The following is a 15,128-nucleotide window of genomic DNA, read 5'->3' on the forward strand; positions in this document are numbered from 1 at the left end:
TTATTTCTTTTCTTTCTTCTTCTTGCCAGCATTAACACTTTTCTTGCCACTAACTGCTGACTTCTTTGAAGAAATAGGTCGTATCATACTTTGTCTTCTTCCGCCACTACCAAGTCTTACTTGTTCTAAAAAAAATAGATCTTCGAATTCATTAACTGTGTAAATAAACAAATAAATATCACATACCTCAACAACAGTGTTTTAAAGTAGTCCATTTACATACAATTTAGTTTCTCACTTCTGTATAATGTCATTACTAGTAACTTAGGTTCCAACTACTTCAGTTTTGACTTTTCTGTTTGTTTTAATTGGTTTTGTAGCTTGTCAGGTAGTTTAACATCTCACTTTTGTACTATGAAATTATTAGTAACTAATGTTTCCGAAAAAAAAATTTGAAATCCACTACTTATTCAAAAATTGAACAGAAAAGCTGATAAAAAAGGAAAGCTCTGAAAAAAATGTAATTAAACCTTAATTGTAATAGGAAATCATGTGATTATGTTGTGATCATTTATATGAGACAGTGTCTGTTTGTCTTTTTTTTTAATTTTAAGCCATGGCTTTGTCAGTTTATTTTCGATCTATGTGTTTGGCTGTTCCTCTGGTATCTTTCGCCCCTCTTTCTTTGAAAGAGTCACCGTATGTATCATGGTATTAATAGTATCAAAAATGTGTCTTGGATTGTTCATGTTGTTGAACCTGATGAAGGTAACATGTCTTGCACATAGAAATCATTGTTCAATTTGACAACAATGAAGATATCTAAGAGGTTCATTTATTTTTTATTCAATTTTAATTCTATTGACGAGTTACTCGAATACTGTAGTTAATAATTACAGCGGAAGAATAGTAAACGTATGCAAGAAAAATGTTATATTGATAAATACCTTCCTCTGCTTGCTTTGCTTTTTTGTCTCTGTGTCTCAGTTTTCCTAAAATAAAGGGGAGAAATGAGACCGTGGTCATATACACAATTAACTCAAAGTAGACAAAGGTAAAATTGAGAATGGAAATGTGGAATGTGCCAAAGAGACAACAACCCGACCATAGAGCAGAGAACAGCAGAAGGTCGCTAACAGGTCTTCAATGCAACGAGAAATTCCCGCACCCGGGGGCGTCCTTCAGCTGGCCCCTAAACAAATATATACTAGTTCAGTGATAATGAACGCCATAGTAATTAAACTCCAAATTATACACAAGAAACTAAAAGTTAAAATAATACAAGACTAACAAAGGCCAGAGGCTCCTGACTTGGGACAGGCGCAAAAATGCGGCGGGGTTAAACATGTTTGTGAGATCTCAGCCGTCCCCTATACCTCTAGCTATTGCAGAAAAGTAAACGCATAACAATACGCACATTAAAATTCAGTTCAAGAGAAGTCCGAGTCTGATGTCAGAAGATGTAACCAAAGAAAATAAACAAAATGACAATAATACATAAATAACATCAGACTACTAGCAGTTAACTGACATGCCAGCTCCAGACTTTAATTATTAAACTGATTGAAAAATTATGTCTTCATCATATGAATATCAGGCACAATCCTTCCCAAGAGGGGTTTAGTATCATACCATAATAACATATATGAGAAGAACCCGTGTCATACCAACAACTGGTTTATTAATAATAAATGTGTTTAGTTCCGATGCAAAGACCCTATAATTGAATCAATATTAACGCCAAAATATGCAATCTTTAATGACCTGACAACAGTATCGTAACTATATCCCTTCTTAATAAGTCTATTTAAAGGTTTTGTTAGCTTCTGAGGTGAATACTGACATTTTTGTGCTTTACAATGAATATTTCCATAAAATATTGGATGTGAAATACCTGAACGTATAAGAAGTCTGCATGTTGAGCTATATTTCCGAATGATGTCCTTATACCGATGATAAAATTTAGTAAATGTTTTGACAAGTTTGTGATATCGAAAACCCTGGTGTTATAATTTTTTAGTAATACATAAATTTCTCTCGTTAAAATCTGAAACATTGTTACATACACGAGCGAATCGTACAAGTTGAGATATATAAACACCGTAAAATGGTGACAAGGGAACGTCACCATCTAAAAATGGATAATTAACGAGAGGAAATGAGAAATCATCTCTTTTATCATAAATTTTAGTATTAAGCTTTCCGTTAATGATATATATATATATCAAGATCGAGGAAAGGGCAGTGGACATTGTTAGTATTAGCTTTATTTAAAGTAAGTTCAACAGGATAAATTTCTTTAGTATACATACTGAAGTCGTCATTATTGAGAGCCAAAATATCATCCAAATATTTAAAAGTATTATTAAATTTGTGTATCAGTTGTTTCGATGGGTCTTTGTTGATTTTTGTCATAAATTGTAACTCATAGCAATACAAAAACAGGTCCGCAATAAGTGGTGTACAGTTAGTCCCCATTGGAATTCCGATAACTTGACGATATACGGAATCTCCAAAGCGAACAAAAATGCTATCTAGTAAAAATTCAAGGGCATACGGGGTGCCGAATGGGACTCTTGTGGTTTTGTACAAAATTCAATTCTGTCATAATAAAATCATTTTTGTCTTACAAAACTATGTGATACAGACTTGTTTTATGAGAACTTCAATTTTGTGATGACAAAATTCATTTTTGTCATGACAAAATTCATTTTTGTGATGACAAAATTCATGTTTGTTAACAAAATTCATTTTTGTAGACAAAATTCATTTTTGTCATGATAAAAGTCAATTTTGTCAAAATTGACATATGTTACCTGATATGGAAATTAAAACACAAAAGTCAATTGTGTGAGACAAAAGTCAATTTTGTATGCAAATTTGTTAAGTTTGGATTCTGTGAACTATTTTGCATACAAAATCGACTTTTGTGAGACAAAATTGACAAAATTGAGTTTTGTCTCACAAAAGTCAAATTTGTCTCACAAAAGTTAATTCTGTCTCACAAAAGTCAATTTTGTGACGACAAAATTCAATTTTGTGATGACAAAATTGACATTTGTGAGACAAAATTGACTTTTGTGATACAAAATTGAATTTCGAGTACAAAATCACAAAAGTCCCATTCGGCGCCCCGTAGGGCAGATATAGTATCAAAGCATGTCCAATTGACATCGTTTTTTTTTGTTTATTGCAACTAAAAAATGATCTAAAAGAGTTTGAACATATATATTCACATTCTAACTTTTTAAATGCCCATTTAATTAGGTGTGTGAATTTTTTCTTAATGAAATTGTGAGGCAATATGGTATATAGGGTAGAAAATTCAAAACTTTGAACAGATTCAAAATCACCAATATAAGCATGCAATTTATCAAGTACTTCCAACGAGTTTTTGACACTCCAAAAGTAATTAATTCCACTATTTTCGAAGGCCTTATTTGAACAATTTATTATCAGGTTTTTGATTGTACCAAGTGTACTGGTAAGAAGAATAGATAATTTAGTAGTGGAACAATGGCTTGAAGACGAAATAAATCTATATTTGTAAGGTGTTTTGTGTAGTTTCGGAAGCCAATACATAGTTGGGACTTTCATTGTTTTTGGTTCTGCTTGTAAAGCGGTAGCTAAAAGTTTATTTTTGTTACAGATGTCGTTTTCTGAAAATGGAGTCAGTTGGAATGTTGGTGAATTGGTGATTTCTTTTTGTAGAACCTCAATGTAAAATTTACGTCAAATGATAATAATATTGTTAGCAGCTTTATCGGCCGGGACAAAAACAAATTCCTTGGCTAGTTCTTTTAGTTTATGTTTGATACCAGAAATAGGTTTATTGTGGTTATTGTTAAGAGTAAAATGTTCTTTAAAATGTTGAATACGTATATCAACTATGTTCATTACTGAATTAAAAAAAGAGTCTAAAGATTATTTGTCAGCTTTTTCCCGTTTTATCCATTTCAAACAGTAAGTACGGAGTGGGCCGTTGATGATTTCACGACACTCATTCCAATTAATAACTGACGGGGGACGATATTTAGGTCCTTTACTGAGGAATGATTTTAACTCTCTGTCTTGAACGATGTTAAGATCTCCTGTTATAACATGGGAAATGGGTCCATAAATATATTCGGAATTACAGCAATTACATGAAGTAGGTGTATTTTCACTGATATTAACATCTTTACACAATTGGCTATAATTAAACACATATTTCCGGGTAGATTTCTTGTAAATATAACAAATAAGAGGGAGCTCAGTATTATCAAAATATTCAGGAATTTCTTCTTTAACAGAATGGTACCAGCAATATTTACAAAATCAAAACCTTTATTGACATACTTTTTTTTAATAAAATGTTTTTTATGATCTTCAGGACGATCAATTTTAGGAAACAGTTTAGAATAACAATATGCCATTATAATTTGAACGATTTCATACTTAGGACTGCTATATGAAATTGTGTTGCAATCCTCTTAAATTTTATTTAACTTATTAATCGGTAATGAACAGAGCTTTGTTAACAGATAATGTCTACCGTTGTTTTTTGAAATAGAAATTAGGTCCGAAATATTGGTATGATTGGTCCGACATTTTCTTTGATTGCGATTTTAGAACGGTTTTTTCGAACAGTTTTAGAAACAATATCCAAAATGTTAACAGAATCGGTTCTTGATATATTGCCAATTCCCATGATATTATCATAAAGACCGAGTTTATAAAATAAGGTGATCATAGTAGTATGATTACCAACGAAACAATTATCTACCACATACTAAATATGGATGTGAACAATTTTATGTCACCGTAAGGCGCTCAACAATGAGAAAAACAAAACCGTATAGCAAGCTATACTTGAAAAGCCCACATATGACAAAACGTAAATAAACTACGGCTAAAGTGGTGTTTTTAAAAAAAAAAAAAAAAGAAGATGTGGTATGATTGCCAATGAGACAACTGTTCACAAGAAACCAAAATGACACACATATCCAAGAATTTGTTGCATTTAAGGGAGGCAACTCGAATTTGTTATCAAGAATCAAGGGAAATAACTCCATTTGCAAACGATTAACGCTTGTGCGTGTACATTCTTCTATCGGAAAGACAAAACTTTGATCTCAATTGATATAGACCGCTCCCATGGATAAGTTGTATTGAAGATTTTATATTATTGCCAATGAAACAATTATCCGTTCACGAAGACTTAAAGTAAAAGATCTGAATAATAATAGCAAATAAACTTTTTATTTATGTAATTTTTATGTTGATATAAACTTGAAAATAGTTAAATTAAAAAGACAGTACTTTAATGTGCAAGTTCAGTCACTTTTTTTCGACGAGGTCCTCGACTCCTTGCTTTTATATAATTATTCATTTCTTTCTGTAAAGTACCATATTCTCAAATAAAAAAGCGTCATAAATTAATGTGTTTGAAGATAGATAAACAAGTCCATGAAATAAAACCAGCACGACCACTGTAATTTTACACATTCACTAATTATCACCTATCATGCTGATTTATATAGGATTGCTATCAAAATCATGATGCCACTTTTTCAGATAAGAAATAGACCGATAACATACCCAGATAGGGATTTCAGTACCACGAGAAAAAAATCCTTGAATCATTGAATACAAAAGATGTCGTCTGAAAATATTACTTTATTAATAAGAAATAAGATTATTGGTCACATATATAATAGTATATAAACATATTATTAACAATATTGCTTACAGTTCCTAAATATACAAAAAAAGTAATAAAAAACTTTGATAATGAGAATTGTAGTACCGACTATATATAAGACTTGATAGAAATGGTTTAAGATAACGAGAATTTATCCTTTTTTTTTTTTTTTTAATATATTTGTTTAAATAGAATTTCTTTAGAAATGAATAAATTTAAAAATATCCTCAGTAGCGGATCCAGGGGGGAGGGGGTTCCGGGGGTTGGAACCCCCCTTTTTTTTGGACGATCAATGCATTTGAATGGGAGCATATAGTTGGACCCCCCCCCCCCCCCCCCCTTTACTCTGGTTTGGGAACCCCACTTTTTAAAATGGCTGGATCCGCCCCTGGTCCTCCAAACATCATAATGTTAATCGAAATTATTTATATACAAAAAAAATATTCAGTAATGCATAACTAGAATAATAGTTTTATATACAACTGTTATTTCAACGGAATGTGATTTTGGCTAATACATGTATGTATACATTTTAAAAAAGAAAATGTAAATTGCGATCGAATGGACTGTTCATGATATCATCGAGTTTGCTTAAAAAATCAACTACTCATAAAAATCTTAATTAGTGCCAATATATAAAATAGTTTACAAATGGTTCTGTAACACTGTGTCTTTGTATACCCGAACAAGCTATGTTTGCGAATTTTAGTGGCAACACCATAGTCCTTCAATTTCTGTTTAATTTCAACCACGGTCAAATTTGATGATGTAAAGCCTTTATATCATCATTCACTTTTGCAGTCGGTTGTCCACTAAATTTTTCAGACATCTTTAACTAACACTGTACTTGTATTCAGTGTTATTTAAAAAACGCGAGTTGGTATTATATGATTTTAACGGTTTCAATTGGTAACGAATTTTGTAGAACACTACCATCCTCAGTCCTTACAAATATTTTCCTATATATGATGTAGTCTAGGAGAAAGTCTAATAGTAAAATCAACTGTTATAGTTAGTCCTTGTCCTTTAGAATTAGTTTATCCGATAATTCCACGACTCTCTTGGTGGCTGTCTACTAAAATCGTCTATCAAATTCAGTAATACAGTTCATTTGTTTGAAAACAATATCTGTATACATCCAAGTCAAATCTTAAAGACACGGAGTGACATCTATTCCCGGGTTTCAGTCTATTTTGAATGATATCTTCAAATGTGTTTGCTGCATTTAGGCGATCATGAGGGTTAATATTGCTACATTGTAGGCATATATTCACAGAGAGAGATCTCTGGTCAATTTGGCATGTTGTTTCCCACATTGTGTCCGGATAGCCACACCATTTTACTATAGGAATAGCTCATCCTGAAAAGCAATTATATAAGGTGTTAAAGAACTCAAGTACAATTATCAATATTTTTCTCGATTTTAGGCATTGCCAATAATTGCTGAACCGAGGTCAACGTATCATCAAATAATTGTCTCCCAAAGTGGAACTCTACCACACTGACAGTCAGTGTGAGAATATGGCTATTGAACATTACCTTATGAAAAACATATCTAGATTCTCAGGAGGGCAAACCCTACCCAATTGTTTATGCAATTAACTTTATATTCCTGAAATATTTGCCACTGGATGTTAAGCAAGCAACAGCAATTTAAAAAAAAATGCTTGGCATATAATTATGAATATCTAAATTATTGAATACAGACAGTAGATAGTTGAGTCTTTCAATTGATAATTTTTGTTAAGCGTTTTGCCACTGAATTGTTGAAGCAAGCCATGCAGTGGAAAGGTCAACTGCCTATGTTAGGAAACTAACAAAGAATTGTTCTATATGATTGTGTGTTTAATTACAAATGACAGACGCTTAAATTATATGAGAAATCAAGCCCTATAAAATTAAATATCAAACTAAAAAGTGTTTTAGTTGTTTAAACGTAATATCAAATGCAAATATACATGTTCCACTTTGTTTAAAAAAAAATAGTTCTTTTCATATACTCGCATATTCAAAAGTCGTCAAATGATAAAGTAAAGATGAAAATTCTGCAGTCGATATCACAGTGGGTTATTGCCTTGTAGAACCTAAGATTTGAACAAAACACTGATTCCCCACCCGTCAATTCCAGATATGGTAATTATGTCATAAAATTAATATATACTTGACGCATGAAGACTGGAGACTAATGGCTTATATAGTCGAGATCAATAAACACCTAAAATGTGAATATCAATTCATTTAGATGTACTTGACCTCAAAGGAAATTATTCTAATTACTTCCAAAATAAATTCGAGTAAAAATTCAAACAAAATCAGGCCAAAAACAAGTATTCTGTAAGGTTACCAATAGAAATTATGAAAGGGTGAACCAATGAAATTACAATATCATACTGTTGGTTTTTGTTGCCATTTATGCATAAGTTACGCTCCACTTTAAATTTCGAATCTAAAACGATGTACTGCAGTGACTGTCTATCTTTTTTTTTTTGTAATGAAATTCCCCCCAAAAAAATAATTCGAAATGAACATGGTTTATAATTATGGTTCAATTCAAAATGCGAGCTCATTATTTGCCCATCCAAAATGTCAAGGTAGAACAGAATAAGTATACAGCATCAAATACTCTATGTTTATGGTATGAATGAAGAAGATGTGGTGTATATAGGTACACGTCAACGAGACAGCAACCCAACGTCAAATATTATAATTAAAAGACATTTACAGGGAAGTATGTTGTCTTCAACAATACATCAATGTCTTTTCAAAATGTCAGTTTTAAATCGAATCGAGTCTATAAAAGTTGTGAATAAATTAATAGAAAACAATCAATGATTTGCCATTAACGTTTATTTCGTATCATAAATCAAAACAGAAAACAAATAAAATGTATATATAGCTTAAGACAGACGTGACTCCCCCCCTTTTTTTTTAATCTCGATTAGTGGACTGACTCTGCCTGAAAATTAGTTTACAAACATACTGCATTTGATTTTCGAATAGTTACTTAAGGATGAAATGTTATTTTGTGTGAAAATTCTTGCAACTGCATCAAACCCATTTTCTCGTCCTATTCTTCTATGACCATAGTCTAAAATTCGTGTTTAATAAAGAATGTCTGTTTTTTCAGTCATGTAGTGTTTAAATATTATGTATGGGGATATTTTCTCTCTTTTCCTTTTATTTTCATTTCCAATAGACTTGTATTTGTGGGGAATAATTTTAGTGACATTTTTCTTTCTTTTATTTCGGGTCGTAAGCAACTGGTATTTTTGAAGAAAAAAACGACCACAGAATTGAAAAATAATGAAATAGTGGAATAAAAAAAATAACGTAGTATTATAAAATACAAGATAAGTACCTTTCTGGGGTTCTGTTCCTTTGCTATAAGTCTTTCTATCTCGAACGAATCATCAATGATTTGTCTGTTTACTACTTCTTTCTTAGCACTACGAGGCTGGCAAAGGTTCACCAACGCATAGACGTTTTCCAGTCAAGATTATTCATTACGGCGACAAAGATCATGTGCAGATGTCATTTTTTAATTTTTTTATAAAGATAGCTTTCATTATCGAGTCTGTAATAGTTCAAATATTCGTGTGCAGCAATTTATTTAATTGCCTTCGTTTTATTAGTTTGGTAATATTAAGAATATTCCAGGTGACCAGCGCCTGCTGGGGACACTTCAGGTAACACACTATCGTGTCATAATTCACGTGTACATGCTTTACATAGATGTCAAGAGACTAAATAACGATTTCTTAAATATGTTTTCATCTGATTAAAATATAAACGCAATTCAATGAAGGAATTTATTAACAAACATAATAATAATATTATGCCTTATAATTAAAGCACATCCATCATTATTTTCATTTTCTGTAAGTTATATGTTGTCAGTAATTAAAAGACAAAACACTATCTCGAGAACACTATACATGTATTATTCTGTGAAACATGATCTATAACATATTATACACACAGACTACTGTCTTGCTGTAATTATGTCAACAAATAAAGTGTACCTCTGATTCGATAGTGTGCAAAAATACCCATTTTTGAATAACATAATTACGGGGGTTATCATTATGATATTTTGAAATAAAAAGTACCATAGTATTCCTCATTTCCCCCCGTTTTTCATGATCTAAGGGAAAACTTTACATTCCTAATGCAAGTTATATTAATTTATTTTTGAAAAAGTGCCATATACAAATAATCCAATAATGTCTCTATATGGACAGTCAATTTTTTCATGACTGCATTACTTATTTTCAAATAAAAAAATACGGGTCAGTCATTAACTTTATTTTAAATTTGAAAACATTGTTTGAAAGACAACAGAATTGTTTTGTTCATTATCACAGGGAAACTGATGAAAAGTGTACTGGATTCATGATACAACCATTAAAAGAAATATATCCTTAATAATCTATATGAATTTTTCATTTTCCTTATTGACCGATACTAATTAAATCTAACGCATGCGCGGCAGGGGAGGGACACATTCTTGGATATGGAAATTAACAACTATAGGTCACCGTACGGGCTTTAACAATTAGCAAAGCCCATTCCATACATTTAGTTCTTTTACCCATACTTACGTTCTAAAGATGGATACTTCTTCTCCCAGTCGTTTAAAATTGGTGTTATCTTTTTTAAGGACTTGTCGTCATATACTGTTTAAAACAATGTTATATATAACAGAAATTATGAAGATATAACTGATACATTAAGTATATAAACCGAAAGCGTTATTATTGTGAAGCCCAGGTGGTTGTGTGGTCTAGCGGGACGGCTACAGTACAGGCGATTTGGTGTCACGATATCTCAGTAGCATGGGTTCGAATCCCGGCAAGGGAAGAACAAAAAATTTGCGAAAGCAAATTTACAGATCTAACATTGTTGGGTTGATGTTTAGACGAGTTGTATATACATAATGTACACAGCAATGTATCACCATCATTGCTGGTGATCCGATGGATAAATCTGTTGTAGAGTTGTCACTGTCACTCAGACGTACTTATTAATATAATTATTTTCTGTGACTGTATCTTGTATTAATTTGTAGGATCCTTTACTATAGATAATTGAGCTGATCTATAACAATAACATCTCCATGCCTTATATATCATGTACTGTAGTATGCCGCTAGATTAAAACTGACGAGGAAAGTTAACACACGGCCACCGAAAGCTTTATTTTTGTGAAGCCCAGGTGGTCATGTAGTCTAGCGGGACGACTGCAGTGCAGGCGATTTGGTGTCAAGATATCTCAGTAGCATGGGTTCGAATCCCGGCGAGGGAAGAACAAAATATTTGCGAAAGCAAATTTACAGATCTAACATTGTTGGGTTGATGTTTAGACGAGTTATATATATATATATATATACACCAATATATATATATAACTGATATATCATGAAAAGGTCACGAATAAATACAAAAATATAGCACAGGTCAGTATAAGCATAAAGTCACCAACAGTTGACAAAAGTTACATGCATATAATATTAACTTACTATTAACTATAACCTAATAAATGTCAATGCATTTTACGGCTTAAGAACTAGGATATAAAGGGAGGAAATATATAAAGCTCAACGGAAAGTAGATAAAATGATCATAACATGGTCCAATAATAATAGCCTCTTTTGTAATTCTTTCTTTACTTACATTCAACAGTGCAAACCAGATACGTGTGCCTCACTTGAAACAACAGAAAGGCACTCTCGAATGGATCTTTGGCGAACAAATCAAACTGTGTGGCATTTTCGTCTGTCAAGTCTATCATTGCTGAAAAATTAAATTACACAGAATGCCTTCGATTAAAATGTGACTGTTGATGTTGGCTGCTTAAAGTCCAGCGATAAACTAAATGCATATTGTGTCTGAACAAGACCATTAACCCTGCTTTGTAATTAGAGCTAAATCCACATGCTAAGCTGGGTGTTTAACAGTCCGCAGAAAGACATGTTACTATAACCCGTTACCGGGCACATTATTCTTATTCCGTGACTATCAGTCTTTTGTTCTTAATCTTTCCCTTAATGTCAAATTCTTATCAAGTTATGTTAGCGGAGAAGCAGCACATAATAATTCTAAAAATCTTTAGTTTGATCCGGTTGGGTTTGAACCTACAATATTCCGCAGTCGAGTCGACATACACCTCGAAACCACAAAGAATCTTAGAAACATTGCCATTTCAATATGGTTTATTTAAAACTTGAACTTATGATTTGTTTAGTGTAATTTTGTAAATTCAATTAAAAGGATTGATGTGCTACTAAATTATAAAATAAACAATACCAGCAAGTACCATGACAGTAAAAGTTTATTTTTTTGTTTATGTGTGACAACTTGATACCACCTTCAAATAAAAATGACAATTATTATATAAATTTATATTAGGCAGATCATACGAAGGAAATAAAGTAGATAAAGTAAAAAAAAAATATTCGTTCGATATCCAGTTTTATATAAATTTGAGAAATGTAGTTCTGAGCAAGATTATGATATCACAGTGCACAATGAAGGTATTTCTGAAACAACACAGAGTGTAATGGCAAGTTCCGAATCGACTCCTGCAATCAAAGACACACACACACACAAAATCACATATGAACAATCAAACTGCATATCTAAGTGTCAAAATATGTGGTCCCTAACCAATAGACAGGGCTATAATTCGTTTTAAACAGTTTTAAGTTAGTTATAAATTTAATAGAATCCCATCTTTTTAACAAAAAGTAATAAAGTTTATCAAATTGATGGTTGCTCGTTGCCATTTTGACATTTTATAGAAATAGAATGCGAACGAAATAAACACTGGCACTAGGAATTGTACTTACTGTCTTTTGGAAGATTACACTTCTTATGTATATATTCTGTAAAGATCTTCGTTGGACAATCAGGATTAACAATAAGACTTTGGTTGTCTGCAAAAAAGATATAAAAAATTACACCGCCAGTTTTTGTAAATCCAATTTTCTATTGAATCAGATGACCCGTTTTCTGTACATGAGACCACTTTTGCCCAATACTGGTCTGAGCCTACATAAGACATTAAAGTACTAAAACTATTATTGTTCTCAACATATTTTTTCAACCTAGATTCATATAGACTTGTCTACAAGCCAGATACAAAAACATATACAAATAAGCAGATGAGATATGGTTTCAAATGAGAACCAGATGCTCCGCAGGGCACAACTTTATACGACCGCAGAGGTCGAACCCTAAACAGTTGGAGCAAGTATGGACACAACATTCAAGCTTGATACAGCTCTGAATTAGGATTGTGATTAAATAGTTGACACAGCATAGGTTTCTGACACATAATAAATGTGGTCTCATAAACTTAAAAAAATTAAATTTACGTATTATTGTCCAATATCCAAAATCTAATTACATGGCCATGGATTGATTCAAGAATTCAATTTTTGATGAAATCAAACAAAGTTTAATTTTGGACCCTTTTGACCTCAATGTGGACCAATTTGATAACAGGACCCAAAAATAAAAAATCTAAAAACATGGTTAGATTTAGCATACCAAAGAACCCAATACATTCATTTTTTGTTGAAATCAAATTAGTTTTATTTTGGACCCTTTGGACCATAATGTAGACCAATTTCAAAACGGGACCTAAAATTAAAATCTAAATAAACGGTTAGATTCGGAATATCAAAGTACCTCAATAATTCAATTTTTGGTGAAATCAAACAAAGTTTAATTTTGGACCCTTTGGACCAATTTAAAAACGGGGACCAGATTCCAAAAACTTAATACACGGTTAGATTCAGCATATTTAAGAACCCTAATAATTCAAGAATAAAATCCCATTGAAATTGATCAAGAAATAAACAATATATATACAAAGTATTAGAAAAGTATTGTTTTTGCCCCTTATTCCTAAACAGTTTGGGCAATAACCCCCAAAATCAACCTTCCTTTTTTTAAAATGGAACCTTGTGGAACAATATCAGAAAGATCCATACACTTACACACAAGTTATTGTCTCAAAACTAGAAAAATACTTATTTTGACCCTTTTTGGGCCCCTTATCCTAAACTTTTAGAACCAAAACCCCCAAAATCAATCCCCACCTTCCTTTAGTGGTTATAAACCTTATCTTCAAATTTTATTGATTTCTATTTACTTATACATGTAATAAAGTTATTATCCGGAAACCATCTGTCTTCGGACGACGCTGACGACGACGTGATACCAATATACGGTCGTATACAAATTATCCACCATAATCCAGATGAAAAGATGACGTCTATGTAAGCATCAATCGGACACAATACGGCATTCGGCAGATAAGAAACCCCAAATTGTAGTCTACTGTATAAAAAGTCCCTACATGACAAACCAAAATATTAAAAAATCAAAACAAGAAAAATAACGACCTAATTCAACGAAAAAACAAACAAATAATATATAACCAACGAGAACCATTGAATAGCAGGCTCCTAATACTGGGACTAGCACATTCAAAATGCGGTGGGGATAAACAATGGTGACAATATCACGAATCTATAAACAATTGCCATAGTTAAGTTGTATAAGCTATAAAATCAATCATTTTTTTCTTTGGAAAATACCTGTACTAAGTCAGGAATGTGACAGTTGCTTTCTATTCGTTCCGTTGGGTGATATAAACGTCGAGCATTTTGTTTTGTTAGGTTTTATTGACTTTGTTTTAAAATATTTCACCTGGAGTATGTTGGTTGCACGACGTGTTTGTGAGCGCTTAACATCCCTTAACAGTGGTTATAAAATCACAACATGAGAAAAAATTGTAAAAATCTGTTGTTATTGACCTATCTCAGTAGACTGGTACAAAATATAATAAGACAACAAAAGATAGATAAGATAAAGACGTTTATTGCAATAAGCACAATTAGGCTATAGCACAGGAATCCGATTGTAGTGATAGCAGAAAAATACGTAATCAATTCAACATTTAAAACTGGTTTCTGTTTTCGACAATGAAGCAATACACCTTATCGCTATTTTTCCGCCATTACTGGATATCCAACAGGTTCCCGTAAAATTAATTTTGACATCATAAAACAAAATATATGACGCCACAATAGAAAAGTGATTGTTGTATGCTGTATGCGTCAAAAGTTCAAGCGGCCGGGTCAGCCGGGAGTAGCGATATAAGCCGTGATCTAAGGTATATGAATGAAATTTATGTTCATAAAGTTGTTTGAGAACAATTGCATATTTGGAGCTTGGAATTGTAAAGAACAATCTAGTGATACGTTTTCAAGTAAAGTCGGTCAGTATATATATACAAATATTCTCAGTGCCGGTGTTGTGCCGTTAAAAAAAGAACTTTTGACTCACCACCATACTCAACTGTGATATACATTTCTGGTGCCTCTTTGCTAATAAAATGACGTCATCATGACGTAACGATATCGTATAAGTTCACGATATATTTTTGATCTTTTTCCATTAAGAAAAACTACTTAGTTTACGGAGACTTCGGTTCC

The 15,128-nt window shown here is 32.2% G+C and overlaps 1 protein-coding gene across 1 annotated transcript; it reads right to left on the reverse strand.

Annotated features, from left to right (window-relative positions):
- Window positions 1–15,111, reverse strand: LOC139492752 (uncharacterized protein CXorf65 homolog). The gene is made up of 6 exons (XM_071280904.1): window positions 14,980–15,111; window positions 12,471–12,557; window positions 11,296–11,415; window positions 10,225–10,299; window positions 822–932; window positions 1–125 (listed from the first exon to the last, which is right to left on the reverse strand). The coding sequence occupies exons 1-6, from the start codon at window positions 15,002–15,004 to the stop codon at window positions 1–3; spliced, it is 543 nt and encodes a 180-aa protein (XP_071137005.1). The 5' UTR covers window positions 15,005–15,111.
- Between the last annotated feature and the right edge of the window lie 17 nt (window positions 15,112–15,128).

Source organism: Mytilus edulis, chromosome 10, assembly GCF_963676685.1.
Source record: "Mytilus edulis chromosome 10, xbMytEdul2.2, whole genome shotgun sequence".
Taxonomy (NCBI): Eukaryota; Metazoa; Mollusca; class Bivalvia; order Mytilida; family Mytilidae; genus Mytilus; species Mytilus edulis.